The 23444-nt window shown below is 33.2% G+C and overlaps 1 protein-coding gene across 1 annotated transcript in view; it reads right to left on the minus strand.

Annotated features, from left to right (window-relative positions):
• Positions 1-22959, minus strand: part of LOC129220075 (acid phosphatase type 7-like) — a 94681-nt gene extending 71722 nt beyond the window's left edge. Inside the window, exon 1 of the mRNA XM_054854412.1 lies at positions 22848-22959. Within this exon, the coding sequence (XP_054710387.1) occupies positions 22848-22959 (112 nt within the window). The remainder of the gene's footprint in view (positions 1-22847) is intronic.
• Positions 22960-23444: the final 485 nt, after the last annotated feature.

The following is a 23444-nucleotide window of genomic DNA, read 5'->3' on the forward strand; positions in this document are numbered from 1 at the left end:
TACATTTTTGGCTATCTAAATTTGTTCAGATCTGATGCCTTTTTTATTTCGACCTCAAAATTTCACAGATTTGGAAAAAAAATTTTTTTGTACAAAATTGATTTGTGAAGTGAAGAAAAAAATCTTCCTTCGTGCCTCATTCAAAATTGTAACCTTCTTGGAGTACCAATTGAATGATGTGTGAAAACTTGAAATGAATGATTTGAATGATGGGCATTCTGCGTACACATGTACATTTGCTTTGTTTGTTTGTGAAATTCCATGTTTTTTTTTTTTGAAGTGAATTTAGAGCATGCAAATTTTTTTTTTTTGTGATATAATTGAATAGTTAACATCTCTGATCAGAGTTAATGCTGTAAATGTTTTTTTCTTTTGGTTTAAGTGTGTACACACATTTTGATTTTGAGATCCACTAGTGGTTGTAAATATTGAAGATTTGAAATATGGCCATTTTGTATATTTTGTTTTGACTGGAATGAAAAGTTTTGTGCATTTCACAGAGGTAAATTTTTTTTTGATTTATATTGAAAGTTTGATGCACCCATGTTCTGTGTTAGCTGAAACACTGTATGTATAAAGTGAATTGCATTTGAATTATTTTGATTGCATGATGTGTAAATATTTTGAAATAATTTCAAGAAAATTTTTGAAATGGAAGCAAGGTTTTTTTTTGGAAATAAGTTTTGAATTTGATATTGTGAAATGACATGTCAAAAATTTAATGCATCAAAATTTTTGTTGGTTTGAAAAATGTTGTACATATGGAGATGAATGAAAGTGAATTTTTTTTCTATTTGGATACAATTGAGAGCCTTTGCAAAAATTTTTTCTGGCCTTTTCGTGGAACCTTTGAAAACGGAATTTTTTTTACACTTTGAAATTGTTTGGCCATGTTGCTCTCTGTTTGTTTGTATGGCATTTTGAAAATTTGTATGGTGGGCCATGCTTGATGCCATTGTACATATTTGATTTAAAAAGAAAATTTGTGGCAACTTTGAAATGTGATGAGTTTTGTTTACTGATGCTCTCTTGGGAAATTTTCAGGCTCAATTGGAATTAGTGAAGTTTGAGGCTGTTTTTGCCATGTTGCAAAATTTTTGAAAATCTGAGCCTTTGTAAATAGTTGTTTTCCCAATGATTCTCCCTTTTGTGTGGCACATTTTTTTTAGAATTTGAACATTTTGGGTTGTGATGACTCTGATGCACAGTAATTTTTTTTGATCTCCATCTTCAGGCAAAATTTTTTTTCATACCTGCTCTCAAAGGCAACTTTATAGCGTCTGCTGTGTGCCTGTGTCTATTTGTACTGGTTGTACTTGACGTTTTTTTTTTGGCTGCCTGGAATTTTTTTTTTTTCAAAACTTTGTCAAGGGGGGGAAATGTGGTGTAATCCACATTCATTCAGTTTCTTTTTGTTTCGATTTCCGGCGCCGATCGAGAGCCGTTTGCTGAATCCTTTCTCTGCGCGTGCTGGAAAGTTTATGATGACGTCATTGATTCGCATTTCTGAGGTCACTGAACTTTTAGCCAACCGCGAGAAAGTTTTGGTTTTGAAATGATTTGTATTGGACAGGGAACCGCTTCGAGTCGGTTATTTGGATGATGTAATTTTTGTTCTAGAAGCTTCCATGAAATGTTGATAAAAAGGCCACGCAACGTTTTTTAAAGGGAGATCATATTTTTTGCTTGCATCGGAACGCCGTGTTGAAGAGCGAAGGGTTCTTGGCCCGATTCGCTCGGCCGAGTATGGCTCCTAAGCGGTCCTTTAGTTCGGTGTGCCCGTATTTGATGAGTGATTGTTTCGCATTGTGTTTTACTGCTGTGCCATGATGTTTAATATGCTGTGACCACATGTCTGTTCTGCCACTGTTTGGTGCGTTTGTGCAGACCTTGCTTCCCGTTTGTAATGTGAAAAAGTGGGACAATAAATCGGTTATGTTTACGAACTCTCATGGATTATTCTTCGTTTGGACTTTCAGCTTTCCGTTACCCGGCATGATAATTTCAGATGTACGTGAGTACCCTTCTTAAATATTTCGGTCTCAGTTCATGTTTGTAATGCCAACTTCTCCATTTTTATCATGTGCTCTCGTAATGTATATTCTTAACATTTCGGAGTTAGAGTTCTCCCATAACAATAAGATCGTATGATCAAGCTGTCAAATCAAACGATTAGTGAATTCACTTTGTCGCGGGGTGAATTCACCGTTCTTGGGTTTATGCTGAAATGTCTTTGTTTATTAAACACTCACCACTATACGGATTCACGTGCCGAACACAAGTTTACATCGTCTTTTTCCAACTCTGTAAAGGAGTACCCTAATTCCTCTATGGTCATTCATGTTTAAGGAGGTGTATAATTTCTTTGTCATTTACTCGGTGCAAATCAAATTCACTTCTACTTTTTCGAATGATTTTCGTAGCCTGTTCCCCGGCCTTCCCCACACAACTACGCGACAAGAACTAATTGTACTTTCTGATCTTTTACTTTAAGAAAACAACGATTCACATGGACCAGCTTCGCGGGCTGAATGTGGCCGCATATTCACTGCAATATACTAGAGGTTCGTTTATCCCATTCGAAGACTGCTGTGGGTCCTAATAGTGGTCTTAAAAATCCTGAGCTAGGATTAACTGTAAATGAAGCAGATGTCATGTCATTAAAGATGAGAGTGCCAACAAACGGGTGGATAAAGAAATTTTATCACACAAGCGACAGGCCGTAAACCATACAGCAGATAAATTTACATTACCTACCAGTTTGTTCGCACTCTCAGCTTCAATGAGATGACTTCTGTCTCCAGCACGATTAGTTCCGATTCCAGGCTGCTAAGTCCACAGCAAGGGAGCAAGGACGAAATAGCAGCCTTCTGGATAGAGTAAAGCGGTTGTCGGTATGTTGTGTGTAGTTTTTCCATGGTGCGACAACCTACTGCCTGATACTATAGAAAATGTTCGTTTGCATATAGCATTGTTCGTTTGCATTTAAAGTATATGGTGCGCAAAACAAAATCAAATAATGCTAAGCTTTATTTGCAAGTCCAAAGTTACAAAATCCGAGAAATGACAAGAAGTTTGATTTCGGTTCACCTTGGTTTAAACTAAAATAACTTTTGACTTTTTAAATTACGGGTCTGATCCATTTCGAATCTCGTTGCCAGAAACATTATTGGGAAATTACTTACCTAAATTGTTTCTAAGATCCATTACATGTTCAACTGAAAACGCCGATTGTGTTATGCTTTTTTAATAATACCACGCATTGTGATCTTTTGCATCAAATTTGGATTTGAAACAAATTCTCGTTTTTTGATTACAAAAAAGCCGCTAGAATAACTACTGTATTTGTCCACTGCGTTAATTCAAATAACCAAATGTTCCCAAATAAAGTTGGAGTATGAAAGGTTTGCTCATTAATGGGTATTTATATTCTCCTGTTTCTGTTTTATTTTTTAGATTGATACTCTGTTCATTTTATGTATTTAAGGCAAATTTTCACGGAATAACTAGACTTTGCTTCGATCGAGTCACCAGTTTATTTAATGCTGCGTCTTCCTACGTTGGGCAGTACATTTTTTATATTTTTGTATGTGATGTCCCAAACTTTTTCCGATGTTCTGCGAAATTAAAAACGCAAATTCCGTTTCACATCAAGAGACCTACTATTCATTCCAAAATAAGCCAGTAACATAGGTGCAATACATTTATCAAACATATTTACATCATTTTTATAGGTATAAGGTTCAATATTTACATTTCTATGTGGCTAATAGATGAATGATTAAATAAGCAATCCAATAGGTTCATATTATGAAAAGTCAAAAAGTTCCATTATTTTCAATTAGTCATTATTCGATTTAATAAACAGCGATCTAATCGAGGGACCAGCCAGACCTCATCCGTGTTTCTAAGGTTAATCCAGATACACAAAAATCAGCAAGTATTTTAACGGTTTTTCAAAAAAAAAATGTTTTTGACTCTAAATCGCTTTGTTGCGCAACATTATCGGCCAAAATGTATCGAATTAAAAAAAAAAAAAAAAAAAAATCATGAATTGAGCTGGATAAACTCGATTGTTTTTCTGTTTACGTTCCGTTACTTGAAAACCCGTGACCTTGAAAGTAGCATTTCAATGTGGTAACGGTCTCTAAATCGTTTTTTGTTAATAACTTCTGTTTTACTGCACGGAATGCAATGAAATTTCGTATCCTGGCTGCATTTTGCTGTCTGAGCATAATTATGTAGCAAAAAATAGGGTTCTTATTCGAAAATTCTTGGTGCGAATTTTACTTTGTATATGGTCCCTTATCAAAATTATACCAATGTAGTTTTAAAGAGAACTTTAAACCGTGTCAGATGACAGCTTTTTTTTTCTAGCGTGTATAATGGCCGAATAATTAAAAGTGTTGATGACCAAACTTTACAAGTTGAAAAGTGTAAGCAAGTTAAGCTTTTCGGAAAAAAAGTCAAAGAAGTCTATTTCCATGGCATTGTTCTTTCCTACAGTGTACAATGAAATTTGAAAAAAAAAAAAAAAAAATAAAAGTAAAAGTATAAGTTATTTTCCGGAGGGAGATGATGTTTTCAAATTTGATGTATCGTAAATACTGAGTCATTGAAACCCTGAGATGAATTACAGAGAGCAGTATAATTTTCTAGAAATGTTTATATACTAATGTCTTTCTAACCAATAAATAAAAGTACAAAACTACTAGTCAATAATTTTTGAAATTAAAGCTTTTAAAGTATGACTTTTAATCCCATCCTAATGGGTAAAATAAGTCATTGACAACATGTTTTTACACTTCCTTATCAGTGTCAATACTTTGTTTTTCTGAGATATTTCCCTTCAAATGTCATAAGGAATATTCATTTGCATATCTTGAGCATTTTATTCACTTGTTGAATGAATATATTTTTTTACTGTCAAGAAATGGTTGTAAAATTGCAGTTTTTTGACCCATTTTACCCCACCTACCCTACTGACCCCTGCGTCTGTCTGACCCCACTGCAGCTAAACTATAAATGATAAAGTATCTGCGAGAAACGATACTACGCAATTTTGTTACAAAGCATTGTTTCTTTCTGAAATGAAAGCTAAGTTAGCTTATTTAAAAATGTGTTTTGCTTATTGGTCATAGTACTAGGATTATATGTATTTTTATTTATCCGATTGCCTTTAGTTCCAGTTTCTCCGGATAAACAAGGTGTTACCGTATGTTAGCTAACTATAGCTGGTATTTTGTCAGGGACACACCAATTTGCAAGAGGAAAACAGCCCACAAAAGAAAAAAGGCGCAAAGAAAAAAAAAAGGTGGTTTCCTTCAGTCAAAAGTACTTCTTTTAGTCATTAAAATTAATAGAATGAGCAAAAAAATAACATGGATCCAGAAAATACCTTCATTTTCCCAACAGTTTTTTTTTTAATTAATTTTTTTTTAATTGTCTGATTTTTCAAATAAGGCGTGGTCTTGATGACGTCACAAATGTTGCACTTTGCCGCATCTTTTTACTACGTTTCCACGTTATGATAATCAAGCAGCGAATTAAATATTGCGCTCTGCCTTTGCTATCAACCATATCGTTGCCAATACACGTGAGTAAAGATGCGAATTAAATATTTTGCACTGTGAATGGCAACAATGAATGGCATTTCATCATTTGTGATGTCATCGGCAGAAGCCGTAAATAATGAAAGTGCTCCGATTTAAATAATTTTTTAAAAATATTAAACGTGAACGAATTATTTAAAAAATGTTCAGATCCTATGTTTTTAAGCATGCTTTTTCAGAAAAAAATGCATTTAAAATTTTGGAAACGATCCCATTGTTTTCTGTTGTTAATCATCATTTACATACCTCTATAATAAATTTGAATAAATATGAAAAGTGGTACGAAAACGATACATGGTGAAGTCCCAATATAAGGGGGCTTGTCTCATTCGACATTTTGGATCCGTAAGTATTTCGCGTAATACCATTAGCATGTGTAATAAAATCGCGTAAAAGAAAACTGGTGCCTAAACTCCTGATGTATTGCTTGAATAATGTTTGGCTATTTCAGTCTACAAAAGGATAAGATTTCATGAATTCGAATTTAAAACAAAACAAGTAAGGAATGAAAATGGGGCTTGTTACGGGAAAAAAATTCCCGATAAGCTAATATTTAATTTAAGAAATCTGTTATACTGCTAGATTCACTCAAAGTGGTATTTTATTCTACTTCTCATTAGTTATTTTTACAGCATAGCTACCGCAGCTACTATATTATTGTATTTTCGAGTTTTTGAAACAAGACTGGATCCAAAACCGTCTTAGAACCAAAATTTCTGATAAGTCAGTCTGTCCTCTAAAGGGGTTCTAGATTTACAATTATAATTTTGTTATATGAACTAAGCATGTTTAGTTCATACAGAATCACAAGTGTCACTTTAAGGACAGATGAAAATTATTTGTGTGTTCATTGATATTTTAAATATTTTTCCGACTTCCAAGTCAAACATGAAGCAAAATCAAATAGGATGTTTGTATTGAAACTTTTGAAAACTATGGGGGCGTTGAAGATTGTCTGCAATCTTATTTGGTTCACGAAGGTTTAAATTCTCTATTAGAAAAAAAATCTGATTAAAGTAAGCGTTACAATTGGAAAAAAAGGAAAATCTCCCCAACCCGTAGAAAAGGTAAAGAACTCATTATAATTAGAAGAGTATTAAAATCTCGAAGACAAAAAGAACTTGATGGAAATACACATAACCAAATAAAAAAAAGGCATCTCTGTAGACACTCCTCCTCCAGGTTCCACACTAAGTTGCACCAACTTACACAACTATAGGTGCTAAGGAACTCTAGAGCATTGCAAAACGGCAGCTTAGTTCATTTGAAAAGTAATTTTAAAACTTATGGTCTTTAGTAACATTTTGCGCTTTAGTCCCATGCTTGAATTGAGTTTAGGTTAGGACTTCTACTAAAACGGAAACCCTTATATCTGCTATTCTGATTAATTGAGAAAATAGAATAGGAACAAGCTTAATTTGATGCAGAAAAAAACTGCCAGTTTTTCAATAGTCATTTTATATGAAATTTTACCTTAAAAAGTTGATTGCAACATACAAATTCGAAATTTAAAAAAACGCTTCGAAATGCAAACTTCTGGAACTTGAAGTGATTTTGTATCAAATTTCAAGGCTATAGGTTATATGTGGTTTCCCAGACACAGGCCTCACGGCCATCCTTTCACAATTTTTTTTGACGTAACTTATTTTAGAATATAGAGATACAGTCAATCCCGTTTTTAAGAATATCGGTTAAAAGATTACTTCCCCGTTATTGTAATAAAATGTTATTGTACCAAACGGCTGTAATCTGTCATTTCAATCAAGAAAAATGGAATATCTTGAATATTAGAACAATTTTTCGGGGAAAATTGACTGTTCCATCAAGAGGGCTCGACTGTGTAAATTTGTATCCCTCCAATTATGCAAAACGAGATCGTCCGACTACTTCCCACGCATCATAAATTGCTGTAGCACGCTCCATATCAAATCATAGAAGCCGAAGAACCCCCTTTTCGAGAGCTTGATTGCTTGGATGGACCCACAAGTAACAAGGTAATAATAAAAGCTTCCTCGCGATGATGCAGAACCGGTGTGTCTAGGTTTTTATTCTACATCGCAAGTAGAACGTGCGATACCACTTTCTCTCGCTTTGGAATATTCCCAGCTGTTTGTTTCATTTCATAAATACGCATGATTTTGAATGTATGCTAAGGAAGTCAACAGCAACATAGGAAGAGAAGACAGCGTTCGATCGTGCGTGGCTAAGCGCTTGAGCTCCGCTTTCAGAACTTTTTTAAAGACCGGAACTTCGAACAAGCTATTTTTTATCACTTTCCTTTATTCGCCATTTAATTCAACTCGGGTGAAAAGAAAAATAAATCGAGACTGTTAACTTTGAGCTGCTGATGCGTAAGATATGTTGCCATTCAGTCAAATTCAAATGTTTAATTTCCTCATGTGTTGAATTCTTTTGTGCAAAAGAGAGAGGCCAATTGAAGCACCGATATTCTACGCCGAACAGTGAACCCTAATTTCATATATATATATATATATATATATATATATATATATATATATATATATATATATATATATATATATATATATATATATATATATATATATATATATATATATATTAGTCTCCTTTGTGCAATATTATGCGTTTTGAGAAAGTTGTATTTTACTAATTAAGGATACGATGAAATTATTGAAGGGCTCGGGGCAAGAATATGATAAGCCACAGTTCAGAAAAAATGAGTTTTTGTTCTAACTGTTGCATTTGATTATTGAAATAAACAAGACCATGGATTATGTCATTCTCAGAAAAACTTATTTGGTTTTAGTATTACAGAATATAGAATGTATAATATCTATAAAAAATATTTGTAGAATTTTTCAAAAGTTGGAAATTGGCCTGCCGGAAAAAAAAACTCATGTGGCTTATCACATTCTTGCTCCGAACCCTTCAATTCTTCGTGCACTTATATGTTCTATTTTTGACTCGGAAGTATTAAAAAAAAATAGGAGGAAAATATAGGTATCATATGATAATTTATTCAAATCTTTGCATGTAAATTAAAGATAATATGCATCATTTTGACAAGTTTCGAGTCTGTGTGTAATGAAATTCGTTTGCTTCAAGCGAAATCCTCATTTGAGGCAGCGAAAAGCAAGGAGATGTAAGAGGACATTTTCAAGTTTTGATTAAAACGCGTTTAAAGTTCCGGTCCTAGGTAATCTTACATTGAAATTTTTTTCTTAATCACGCTGCATAGCAGCACGTAACAGGGCAACTTGTAATATCTCTTGTTCCAAAATAGAGGAGTGGCTCACCTACCATTTGTAGAGGTAATCTCCAAATTTTTAATTTTGGCACTTACAAACCTTTGCTTCTCACTGCTTTATTTGAAGAGAGAATTTAAATAAGGAAAATAAGGCTCACACACAAATAGGATTTTTATTTTAAGTTTTGTAAGGCTACTTTCGTCGTTCTAAAAATTTAACACTAGCACTTATAAGGAAAATTCAAACTTTTTTTTTTATCAACAATAGAAATTTTTAAAAAATATTTTAAATTTTGAGATCCTGAACTCAAATTATGTTTTCCGCAATCACAAATTGCGATAGGACCCTACACGTTTAGTTTCTTGTTTCTACTAATGGCTTTTATTGCAACCATAATTTAAATTCAAACGTCTAAATTCAAATGCATGCTAAGGGCTGGATGTTGTGTGCTGGAAACTGTTTTCGCGCAAAAAAAGATTACAAAGTGAAAAAGGTCGTTATTTCGATTCCGAAGCACATGGATGCCTGTATCATAAGCATAGGAAAACAAAATCAATGGACGGGAGTCATTCAACGATCAAGTGAAAACAATAAACAATTCGTGATTGCTCAAAAAAAAAAAAAAAAAAACCACTAGCAATAAAACTTTTTGCACTAATAACCCTTAGGAAATGCACTGAGGAATAAAGTATGATTTAAAAATTATTTGCATTTTTCCAGTTTCTTGAGATTTAAAGTCAAACTCGCTTCAATTTGGAAATTTTAAAATATTGTTCCTTTCACGAAAACAGAAGACCTCAAATAGTTTTCATTTTATTTTTCAAGTGATTATTGGAAGACAATTTTTTATGTTCATTCCAAATATTTAGTACCATCAACGACAAAAAAGTTAAAATAATGCTTCTATGAAACAAACAAATGCATTTTACCTCGCTTAAATCAAGTACATGTGAAAATATTTGTAGCCAAAAATTTATTCGCATTTTATTTAATTTTTATTCAGTTTTAAACTCTCTACTCGAGGCAAAATGCTTTAATTGTGTTCACATTTTATTTTTCCGCGTTTATGCACTTACATATTGAAACCTTGCACTAGAATCTTACGAAATAAAATAATAGCTTCATAGGTAAAATTTGCTGAAACATTTACCCTTATGACTTCTATAGCACACCTTAATGAAATCTAGTTTTTGAGAAGTAAAAAAAATGTGTTAAGAGCAAACTTGCAGTTTTCTTCTTTTTACGGCAAAGACATGTTTTGGTTTTTAAGAATTATTTGAAATGAGTTATATCCACTTAGAAATTCTGCACTCTAGTATATACTCTTCAAAATAACAATAGAAAAAAAACTTGTGCATTTTCCTTTTTCATACCATTTTCAGATTTGTTAAAAAAGGTAGTTGAAACAAAATTTGTTAAAAACTTGTGCGCGTAAAAAACATTTGTTCAAATTGTTTTTCAAAAATCAAAATCCAAAAATGACTTGAATTTGCAAACTCCACGGGATGGTCAAAGTAATCCTTGCGAACAGCAATCACAAAGAAAGACATGTAATTGAAATTATTTAAGTCGACAGAATTAATAATCTTTTAATTTTGTTGTCATGATTACAAATTATGCACATAAATATTTTTGGAAAGTATGAGCTTATAAACTAAAAATTATGAATGCATTTAATGTTGTTTATATGTAAACCTAAAAAGCAGGCATTTAATAATGCTTTCACGTCAAATAAAAACATTTTTGTTTCTCATAGCTACGCGAATGAGAAACAAAAATTACATATACCATCAAAAGGTTTGTTTTGTGGCGTAACGGATGTAGACGTGAAAGGATCAATGATTGCTTATTGTTTTCTTTACACTGCAAGTAATGTTCGCTTTCAGAGAAAAATGTTATAATGTCGAGAAAACGTGATCAAAAAATCAAAATGGAGATGACGTCCTAAACTGGCTACCATTTGGGGTAATTTGGCAATAGCTCAGCAAGTTCGCTACCAATTTGGCATCCAAATCTAGTGCCACTTAGGCCAGCAATTTTACAGCCGGTTATCTGGCGGACCGGCAGCGGTCAGCAGAAGTTGACCGGTCCTTGGAGATTTTTGCTCGTCCACGTAATTAAAATTTCCTTTCTAAATAAATAAATAAAAGCCACCATAATAATAATAATAATATCTTAAAAAACATCTTTTACGTGAACTTTTTGATTAATTTTCATAAGTTTTCTCTGATTTTTCAGCAATGTTTTTTACTTATATATAATATTTATTACAATAGTTACTGATCTTTTTCTTAACATTTAAATCATTTCGTAACAGCTCTTTGACACAAAGTAAAAGTTTGACAATACTTTAATACTTAATTAATTCATTTATTATTATTTGGTAAAAAATAAAAGAAAACTCTCAGCAAAATTGTTTTACAAGTGTCTTGCGATCCTCGAGTCGAAAATTTTCATCTTTTTTGCATCTAAACGCACATTAAAAGCATTTTTAAACATCACATCGAAGTTCACATTTTTTAAACTGCCCGCAAATGCATTTTTTTTTTAATTTTCTTTTAACAAAAATATTAAAAAATATATATAAAAAGAAAAAAACATCACCCGATCACGAATTTTACTCCAAAGCTTTTGCCAGTCCACTGGTCAAAAAAGGCTGAGAAGCTCTGACTTAGACAATATTTGGCGAGGTCTGTACAACTGTCTTTCCTGCATTATTGCGCAACAAACTAGGCTACTACGCTATTTAAAATGCTCTTCTGTTCATGCTAAAGCATTTTCATATTACCTTTTCATGTTTCTTTTACACATTCCATTTAGTTTTTAATATTTGCAATTTCATTTTACGGACACTAACAAAAATCAAAAAGTTCTTTTAGTTTGAAAGTGCTATATGCTTTATCTACAACATTTTATACGAAAATATAAGTATACGTCTAAAGTGCCATTTTTTGTATCTATCGTACCATTACTTTCAAATTAGTAACTCTAAAATTGTTTTACCAACATTCGGAGCTTAAGGAACTTGTAATGTTGTGCAATGTATTAGAAACAATGGTCCACCGGAACAAAAGGATATTTATAAAAAAATAAAACGCCCCCCCCCCCCACACGTAACCAGACGGTAATTGTTCACCATTTTATTGAAATCCATTTTTTTTATTTATTTTATTTTTTCTTATTAGCATTTCTTTAAGTCGTTTTCGCCGACAATCGTGCGGCAGCAAAAGAAGGATTTTTAAGCTATGGTAAAAAGTCTTTCAATGAGCTTTTGAGAATTTTTCCCCTTTTGAGAATCCAAAAAATGTTTTTTTTTTTCCACCAAAAGTAGGTTGGAAGACCCACAGAAGAGACACGCTTTCCCGCTCTTACTTTCAAATTACATACGTTTATATACACTCATGTCCAAAATTATATTTACATATACAAAATTAATGATCTTCAATGAAATGTTGAATCAATGTGATCCGTTTTTGCAGAAAATGTGTGAAAAACAAGCCTAATTAGCATTATTTAACTAAAAGTTATCAAACGAGTCTGTGATATGCAAATGTAGGCTTACGTCATCCAATGCGCAATCAAGCCGTTTGCGCAAAACGAATAATTTAGTGAATCTCTGCGATATAACGTTTGATTTCAGGGAGCACGGGCTCAAATCGGTGTGCTGTGCCTTCGAAGTATCATTTGGAAGAATCTATGAAGTGGCGACGCATCGGCCATCTAGAAGCAGGGCAGCCAATCACTGAAGTAGCCAGATGTCTGAAAATTTCACAACAGATAGTCTCTAATTTATGGAAACAGTTTCAAAACGGGGGAACTGTCGTAAGAAGGGCTGGACAAGACCGTAAACGAATGACAACTGCTGCCGAAGATCGATATTTGGCACTAACTGCCCGTCGTAACTGGAAATCTACTGCTCGCCAGTTAGCTTCAGAGCTTGTAGCCGCCACTGAAACTGCTGTATCACGGCAAACGGTATACAGAAGGTTTAATGATGCAAACCTTTATAGCAGAAGGCCAAGGGTATGTGTTTCACTGTCAGCACAACATAAGAGGGAACGCCGGAATAGGTGAAGAGCACATCAAAACTGGAGTGAACACCAATGGTCCCATGTTCTGTTTACTGATGAATCAAGGTTTAGTTTTACAGGTGATTCTAAACGGGTTTACATGTGGAGGGAGTCAGGAACACGAAATTATCCCTCAAACATTATGGAACGTGACCGTTTTGGTTGTACAGGTGTGATGGTAAAAGGAGGGATAATGATCAATGGACGTACGCCCCTACACATTTTCGACAGTGGATCTGTAACCGACAACAAGTATCGGGATGTGGTCCTGGAGCCTTATGTCAGACTTTTCAGAGGTGCATATGGACCTGAATTTTTATTTATGGACGATAATGCTCGTCCACATCGAACAATACTCGTTGACGACTTTCTTGAAAGTGAAGGCATTAAGCGAATACCGTGGCCAGCCAAGGCTCCTGATCTGAATCCGATAGAGAACTTATGGGACTACCTTGGAAGAGCAATTGCACGTAGACCTCATCCTCCTCGAGTGTAAATGCTCTGAAGACGGCATTACTTGAAGAGTGGAGCTTAATTCCCCAAACTGTTATTGCCAACATGAAAACACGTTATGATATGTGTGTACAAGTCAGGGGAGATCATATTCCGTATTAAAACCGTAAGGCTGAATTGTGTTCTGCGTTATTCCTTTTTTTCTGAGATTGTTTTTCCACATTTTATTACAGTGATCTCTCGCTTATACGCGACCTCTGTTATACGCGTTTTTCACTTATGCGTGTTTTTCTCACGGGCCCGGCCAGCGGTATAGGAAAACAATGTTAACTCTTGTTCATTTGTACGCGAAACTTAAAATGCCATATTCACTTATGCGCAATAAAATTTTTCCAAGTTTTAGTTAAATCACCTATTCACGTTTTGCTTATAGAGGATTTGTTCCCTTCTTGTTCTGTCTCTTGAAATACATTTACACGCCTTCATTCCATTGTTCGGATTCTTCCAAGAACGCATTCTTTTCGCACAAGTGTGCGATTGGGGGTGGAATTAATCTTGTGATTGACATCGAGAGGGGAGAACGAGGTACATACGAAAAGTTTGACGTTACTAAAAGTCTTGCTCAAACGGTAAGCATTGAGGTAGCCTATCGAGGCTCTTTTGCATCCTCGTAGACTATAGCACTGTTCACGCGACCCTTTTTTGGTTTTGGGAAATTCGCTTTTCGCTTACGTATTGTACACTGTTTAAAAAATAAAACGTACAACTCCAAATTTTACTTTCATTGAAATACAATGCATAAATGGAAATTTTGTTCGCATTTATCCATTGGTATTAGTGGCTATTAGTATTATTATAACTGATGTTAACTTATTGTTATTACATAAGTTAACATCATGTACATCATAAGTTAACTATAACATTTAGGATTATTTTTGGGTTTTCCACTTATGCGCGAATCTCACTTGTGCGCGAAAATTTCGTTGTCCCCTTTGGTCGCGTATAAGTGAGAGGTCACTGTATCATTTTTCATGCTACAGTTTTATATTATGTGCTATGCCCTTTTCCCCTTTGTTATTTATGTGTCATAGTGCTATGTAACATTCCACAAAAAATCACAAGTTCATAGTTCAGTTTCTGAAAAATTCGTGAATTTATGCATGTGACGATAATTTTGGACATGAGTGTATGTATTGAAAAAATTATGACATTCTGATACATTAAGCCGTCTTTCAGATTTCTATTTATTTTCTAATTTATTAAATACTGCTACTATAGTTGAAAAAAACTTAACCTGGCAGCATTGTGAAGGCTACGTAGATACTTATCACGCCACACAAATGCTGCCAGGTTAGGTTTGCCCCTACTATAGTATTTACTCTTACAGAAGAATAGATTTCGAAAAAGAGAAATTTGTTCAAATATTTTAATTATAATTTTATGTGTTTTTTACTAAACCGTAAAAAAAAAACAGAAAGGAACATTTGTAAGTAAGAAAAAATAATTGTTATTCCTTCTTTTTTAGGGACCTAAACATCTATGTACTATCAAAATTAATGAATCGTAAAAAATTCTGATTCCTTGTTGGGAACGGTTATACTTTGCTGAATAATGTATTACAAGAAATGTTTACAAATATCTTAAATTTATCAGGGAGGAGTAAAATTAAATTAATTCTATAGAGTTTCACTCGAAGCTGCTTTGAGGGTGCAAGAGGCTTTTCAAATGGGCCGATTTTTTTTTTTTTTTTTTTGCCTTTTTTTTACCGAGATTTTTAAACGAAACTGTTGACGAAAAACCCATCAAAAGAATACCTAAATGTTTCGCAAGTTAATAAGACATTTCTAGACTTTTATAGAAAAATCTGAAAAATAAGTCTTAAACAACTCGTAGGTTCGTCTTGAAAAACATGACACAGACGTCAATGAGGTCTCCTGCTAACAGAAAAAGAAACTTCCTCATTTCTCTCTTTTTCTAAATGCAAAAAAATAGAAAGCTATGAGTACATCGACAGAAAAAAAAGTACGAAAGAAAGAAAGAAAAGAAATTGATGTTCATGAATTTTATAGGGACGCTTCGAGACGCAATCCATACTTGATTACCGATAACACTGTGGGACAAAATTTTACTTTTTTTTCTACAACATTGATTTTAATACCCGATTCATGTCAATTTGGACCTGCTAAACATAAATATATAAACTAAATTCCTGTAACACGTACCGTTTTAAAGTTATAACAAATGCAATTTCCATAAATTGCTAAAAACTGAATTTTTCAAAATCAAATCTAAACATGCTTATTTACTTATAATTTGAATTTTAATGCAAATACAGTAGTAATATACACTGAGGAGAAATAGTACAGGTTTTAGCATTAAGTAGAAAAATAATTCACATGTTATTAAAGAAAATAATGAAAAATTAATTTTTCCTCTCGAATTAGAAACCAACAGTAATCTCCCAACGTTTTTGAATTCCATTTTCATTGGCAACGGTCTTCTATACGCTTAATATTTTGATGAAAATATTCACCTTGCTCACACTCGTCGTTGCAAGATTAGGAGGGAAAAATCGAAGTGCAACTGCATCTTCAAGGACATTCTGCACCACATTTGTTTCATATTTTTGGACGTATTTCACTTAAAACTTTGTATTTTTAGTTATATGACCGGCTCAAATCCCCTTCTTTAGAGACAACCAAGCCGCTAATTATTTTTGAGTGAGATTTTCATCGAGGTCATCGTTCTTCATGAGCTTTCTTTTTAGTTTGTTCGTAGAAATGCCTTAATTTTAATTTAACATGACTCGATTTGGGAAAAATACTTTTAAAATACAAAAATCCTGTGCCATTTTGTCGGTATCTTTGACAAAAAGTTTCGTCAAGTCAAATTTTATACATGAGGGTGGAAAAATTATTTTCTTACAGATTTAGAGGAAAATTCAAAAACTAAGTATTGTTACCTCAGAAAATTACAGCAATTCTAATTAAAATAAAATATTATGTTAAACAATAACTGTTGCAGATGGCAATTTTTACATTATATACTGATAAACTGTTCTATACTTCTAATTATTGAAATAAATATGAAATAATTTTTTTTAATCATTTTATAAACGAGGGTGCGGGAAATTGTTATAGAGGCTTTAACTACGAAACGTGACGTGTTAGATATCCATATCATTTGGAAATTTTGACTACAAGTGTGTAAATAAATCAATACACGTGATATTATTCATGTTAAAAAAATCGTGAACCACAGTGTAATCATCTCCATTTAAAAAGTTTGGTTGCCCATTTTATACCACATGGCGCAAACGCTTAACTAGTTATACGACACCTAAAGCCCTGGTTTCCTAGCAGCGAAGTCGCCGATCTTCGGCGTCGCTCCTCGCCGTGAAGCTGAAATCAAAGTCAAGTGATTCCGGCGTGGCCATTCACGACGTCGATTTAGCTCGGGCGCGCATGCGCAGAAGAACCAAGTTTTCCCCGTGGCGAGGAGCTGCGCCGAAGATTGGCGACTTCGCTTCTAGGAAACCAGGGCTTAACTGAACTCATTTCGTGATATTTTTGTGCGCAGTAAACTTGAGGAATAGCTACCTTCCTGGTTTACTTCTAAGGTTGTCAAAGAGTAATAAAAAGGGGAGGGGAGAGACGCGTTATCTTTTTTTTAAATAAAACTTTTAATTCTTGATAAATATACAAATCAAAGGAATTTATATCATACATACAGAGATCGACAAAAGCTGAAAAATGGTACCAGGAAAAATCTTTATCTCCCAAACAAACTATTTCTCATCAGTTCCTCTGCTAATTCATAGCTTCCGAAATATTCATTCACTGAAAAACTAGTCGTCAAGCTATTGGATCCTGCATGTATGTGTTCAAATGATGTTGCGGAGGTATATACAATGACCTTCGAAACGTGAGAGGAAGTAGTTCATGGTAGCTGGAGATGAAATTGTCGATGAGTTAACCCGAGGTTTCATCACAACCTTAATGATTCCTCTAGTTTGTTAATGCGCCCACACGCCGTGAAGTTACCACATTGGTGATTGCACAAAGTCATCTTTCACCGCTTTCAGCGAACAGTTTTATTACTAGATTTCAGTATGTACTAAGTTTCATATGGATCATTTTCTTCTTTCTTTGAAAACATTCCTTACCTTTGCTAGATTTAAATTTACAGTATAGGGGAGACTTGACCCAATTTTTAGTTTTTCCTTTTTTTTTTTTTTGTAGAATAGTCAGAACGAAATAAAAAATATATGTACATAAATAGTTTGCCATTTTGCCATTATTATGGCTAAAAATAATAGCATAATTCTAAGTACAAATGTTGCAAAAAAAATTACACTCCTCAAGTCTGCAAAAGGGTTGCCGCTAGAACTAGGGAGACTTGACCCAACACTTTAGCAGACATGACACCCCTCATGAATGTAAGAAAATATATAAATACTAGCATTCCCGTACCCGGCATTGCTCGGGTAATGGAATTAGCAGGGGTTAACAGTGCTTGGTGCACCTAGTTTCGAAAATCCCCTATAATAATTACTTATTACCTATAACTTTTTCTAATTTGATGAGGATCCCGGGGACCCTGGACTCCTTATATATATATGCCCTTGTCCTTAACCGATCTTTAACTGTTATTAACGATCCTTTTAAAGTATTGATTATCTTTGCAAACACAGGTCATCCACATTTTATTGTTATACCTATGTTTAAGCTAGAACTTCTTTGTATACAACATTTTTAGTTTTTTTTTCTGGTGCTAAAATTATTAAACTGCTTGATGAACTGGCTTTGAAGCAAGCTACATAACATTGGTCGTGTGAAAAAAAGTCTTCTCTTAAATCGAGCAGGTCAAGTCTCCCTATGGACCAAACCTCCCTAGTTTCCCCTACTGCCGTGGACAGGTAAACGGCACCATCTGCAGAAATAAGCTTTCGAGAAATTTGAAGAAACGCGTTTTGAAATCAATATAAACAGTAAGGATATGTTAGAATTAGACTTTTTTTTCGCGTTTTTTTTCCCTAGCGGAAACCAAATAAGCAAGCTTGTACAATAAAGCTAACGTACAGTAGAGAAAAAAAATGCAAGAAAACGAAAACTTAGCAGTTGCTGCCTTTTTTCTTCCCACGGCAGTATAGCCCTCGTATCTCAAACACTGATGAACGCATAGAAAAAAAACTTAAGATGCACACATTTCGACTTAAACACGGAAAAGTTTTTTTTTCTTTCTTTTTTTAAAAATCATCATAAAAACCAAACAGGTTGAATGAAAAATAATCAGAGATGCTTTGTGTTAAAATATGATCGACACAAGAAAACAATCCAAAAAAGCACAATATGTCAAATCGACTTTTCTCAACAATGGGTTCGTTTCCAAAATTTTAAAAGTATTTTTTTCTGAAAGAGTATGCTTAAAAACTAGGATCTGGCCATTTTTTAAGTTTAATATTAAAAAAAAAAAAACTTAAATCGGCGCGCTTTCATCGTTTAACGCTTCTGTCCGATGACATCACAAATGATGAAATGCCATTCTGTGCTGCCATTCACAGAGCAAAATATTTAATTCGCATCTTTACTCACGTGTATTAGCAACGATATGGTTGATAGCAAGCGTAGAGCGCAATTTTAATTCGCTTCTTGATTATCATAACGTGGAATCGCGGTAGAAAGATGCGGCAAAGTGCGAGTGCATCATTTATGATGTCATCAAGACCACGCCTTGTTTCAAAAAGCTGACATTTAAAAAAATTAATTAAAAAATAACTGTTCGGAAAATTAAAGTATTTTCTGGATCCATGTTTTTTTTTTTTTTTTTTATCAATTTCAGTGACAAAAAGTACTACTTTTGACTGAAGGAAACAACCTCATTTGTGTTTCATTCACTTTGTTTTTACGTTTTAATCCAAAAAAGTGGTTATTTGAAAATCCTTGTCTTTTAAACATGTCACAATAATCAGTTAAAAAATCTGGAAGCTTACTATTATTGTTGTTATTACTACAATTATCATCATATTAATTGTTACTAACTATTATTATTTGATGATTTTCATTTTTATTTGTGCTTTTTTTCATTTTACGCATCTTTTAAAGATCAACTTGTTTGTTTTGCATCTGATGAAAATATTCTCATAAAATCAGGGATCTTTCCAGAAATTTTCGCAAGCCTTTTATTTTGTAAATATTTAATTTCGCGAAAACACTATTTATTTTGCGAAATTTTTCTGCTTTTCTTTTTGCTTGAAAAAGTTGAAAAGCGAAAAAAGGTTTAAGTTCAAAAATATAGACAAAATATTAGAAAGAAGATATGAGTCAACAAAAAATGTACTTTAATTGAGCTTCGGAATTTGAGGGAATCATTTTTATGTAAATGAATGTTAAGAATTTCTTAAATCCATTTTTAGATTTTTTTTAAATATCTTAAATAGAGGGTGCGTTTTTACAATCTCAATTTTTTAAAAGGATTCACTTTTACGGTTGGTTTTTTCGTAAAGGGCGAATCTTCAAGAATATATTTTGTGGAATGCCTGTTTTTGGACCTTAAAAAAGACCTTAATTGCTCCTTGGTTTCATATTTAAAAGAAAAACTGAGACGGTTGGCGAATTTTTAACGTCTGAATTTTTTGCTGAAAAAAACATACCAAAATTTGTTTTTGAAATCATGTTTGCATGCATTGATACAATCATAGGAAAAAAGACCAAACACTCGTTCGTATTTGAAGACTATTAATACAAGAAACATGGGTAAGGAGTTTTTATTCCTAAAATATTATACTTTACGTAATTCCGTTCCGTAATTGCTGTTAGGCGATAGTCTTTCTATTAAACTGTGCGTCAACTTTAAATATTACTATGAGAACCCCCGTTGCTATTGCATATTTGACGCGTACACTCACGCATAAGTCGAAAAATACAGTCAATGGACTTATTAGAGCGAGAAATTTTTAGACTGATATGTACTCAAAGCGAGCCATAGAAAAGCTTTTTCCAAAAAACACCCGAAGATCTGGACGTTTTCCGGATTTTACTTAAACGCTTTTAACTGAACTCCTCACAAAGAAATATTGGCATATTTTAATAGCATCTGATCGATGTTTGGTAGGTTGGTTTCGTGTCATGGATAAAAAGTTAAATAGGACCGAAGGTCCTGTGTACAGCATCAGCGATGCAAAGACAATTTTGTTTGTTATGGTCTGCCCATGAATTGTCACTTATTTGAGTAATTGCGCCAGGATAGCGAGATAGGTAAAAAGTTGACCGTTAATTAAAGGCTTTAAAGTGAAATAAATACTCGTCAAATAACCCCTGAAAAGCCAAGTATCGGATAAGCGAATTTTTCGTACACCAGAAAATTTGATCTCACTTTTTGTTGAATGCCATTAAATTAGAAGTCAAACATTGATAGGTTTTGATTCAGATTAAAAGCAGCAATTAACGAAAACTGTGATCCCGAAAATTGACAAGTTTTATAAAACAACACAACAAGTTTTACAAAATTTATAAAATCATTACAAGTTTTATAAAATCATTTGCATAAATGAACCCTTCCGTAAAAATCGCGATCGCAAAAACGAAACATTATGAAAATTGAACATTTCCCTTCTTACGTCTTCTACGTTTCAAGGACAGGCAATTATGAATTTTTTGGGCACAGTGATTTGCTTTTGAAATCAAGTGTTATTTAAACTTTAAAATTGAGCAGTGTGCAGTGCCTTCCTGAAACTGCCGGTGGAACACATTAAAATGTGACACTGCAGAATGTTTTTCAAACGAAATATTAAGTTAGTCATTTTTGATTGAATTAGTTGGTCCATTTCCATTAAATTACTTCCGGATGTAATTCAGAGAAGGTAAAACGTAATAGCTTTCGGTAGAAAAGAAATAATAAAACAATAAAATCTATGTTACAAAACCTTTTTTTTTTACAAATGTTGCACGTGTTTTGAAGTTAAGTAAGTACCAATAATAAAGAAGACTTATTTTCAGCTTCTAGTCAAAAGCTCTAAAACTTTCCCCGAGTCCATTGTTTGGAAATTTGGAGGGGGGAGGTCAATACCCCCCTCCCCCCATGGATTTTAGAATCATAATGGTATTAGTCATTTTTGAACGTATTTTGTTGTTTTTTCCCTATAAAATATATTGAAACTAAACCCTTTACTCCCCCCACCTCTCAAATGGAAAAATTTGAAATAACGGGTCTGATTTTTTTCTGTATTGCAAAAGCATTTCATGGAACTTCGAAACACATGCGTGCATATAATAATTTAGGTTTATTTTTGTAAGTTTTTAAACAAAAGCTCATACTGTTGTGTAGTTTGAATTAAGGTAGAGAATCGTTACGAAAATTGAACAATTACAGTTTAGTAAAACTTTTATCAAATCGCAATATTTTTAGAAAGATTATTAAAACACAGTTCAATTGAAAAATAAATAAGTAAATAAATAAAACACATTTAGGTACAAACGGTGATAAAAAAAAATGGTATAAATTCACAATTTGGGATATAAATTAAACTAAATCTCGCATCGAAAACTGGATTAATAGCAAAAACTGACGATAAATAATTTGATGTTTAAGATTTGATGTTAGTACCTTTTCAGCAAGCGGAAAAGCAGCTTAAAAAGGAAATAATTCATTTTTACATAACTCGTATCTACTGTCACTAAAAAGATAAAAGTAATTTTTTGTTTTCTTGCATTCTTAGTCTTCAAGTCTTGCTTCGCGAAATTCATAATAGAAAAAGGAATGTTTTGCATTTGCTCAATTTTAAGTTTATTGAATCAGTATGAATGTACGTATTTTTTAAATAAATAACAGTACATTGATTTTCTTCTATAAACAATGCAGTTGTATTTTGTATTAACCCCTATGAATAGCAAAGATGAATATTACCGTCAAAAGGACGGTTAGCAAAGTTAATAAGTTGGGGGAAGTTTCAAATAATATTTGTAGATAAGAATAGAGGGAGTTTGTTTAAAGCACACACTTGGAACTATCGGTCAGTTAATTGTCAAAATACATTAAATTTCTCAAAATTTATACTTCATTTCGTATTATTGAAAATGGATTTGCTTTGTCGAATGTCTATCTTAAAATAAACACGTAAGAGCAATTCCCGAGAGAAATAAGTTCTTAAATTTTTATAATGAAATTAAAGCGATTTTCCCAAATTAAATGTTTTGCATTTAAGCTAAAAAATACTTCACATTTCACTTTCTATAATAATTTGAGTGAAAATAAACCAAGTAAAAGCAACTGAGTCTTAGATACATCAGTTAACTATTTAGGACAAAAATACAAAAAAGAATTTTCTTGAAGGAAAATAAAAGTTTAAAATATTGGTGTCATAATAAAAAACTGAAGTATAACTATCCGTACACTTTTCATTTCACTTCAAATTCCACACACAGTTAATTACATTTTAGTTGTTTAGAATTTCGCCACTATAAATAACATTTGTCTCCACTCACCTCCTAAGGCAATATGAACCTGTTCTGGTACCGCATGTTCCGCGTTGCAAAGGTCAGGACACCAAAAATAGACCAACAACCCCAAAAACCAAACGATTCCACAATTAATCATCATTTAACTCCAATGTTTCTATTCCAACTTTATGACCGGTCGCGGGAAAATGAAGAAAAGAAAACAAGTAAAAAGATCGTCTGCTACTGCGCTAACTGTCCACCGGTTGCTTTCAACCGTGGCAGGCGTTTGTGGCTTCTCCTCCACTGCCCTGGTTTTTATTTACAAATGGAGTCACGTGATGACGACCGGTTTTATTTCAGGTAACTTTTTTCCTAACAAATATTTTAATTGATCTTTAACATTTTTTTCCAATTTCATTTTTTCTATCTGTTATCGGAATGATATAAGAAATTATGTTGTTTTCAAAATGACCGAGGCCTAGTTTTTCCCCCCTCATTCTCTCTACAAGTCTTCTATTTCATCGTATGTAAATAGTGGTGCATATTTATTTGTTGTTTTATGAGTGGCATTGGTGTTGGCATTGCTCTTCAGATGATTAGCTCGTTATATGTCTACCTTGTTAAAAGTTCTATTTGTTTATG

The sequence above is a fragment of the Uloborus diversus genome, chromosome 4, assembly GCF_026930045.1.
Source record: "Uloborus diversus isolate 005 chromosome 4, Udiv.v.3.1, whole genome shotgun sequence".
In the NCBI taxonomy this organism is placed as follows: Eukaryota; Metazoa; Arthropoda; class Arachnida; order Araneae; family Uloboridae; genus Uloborus; species Uloborus diversus.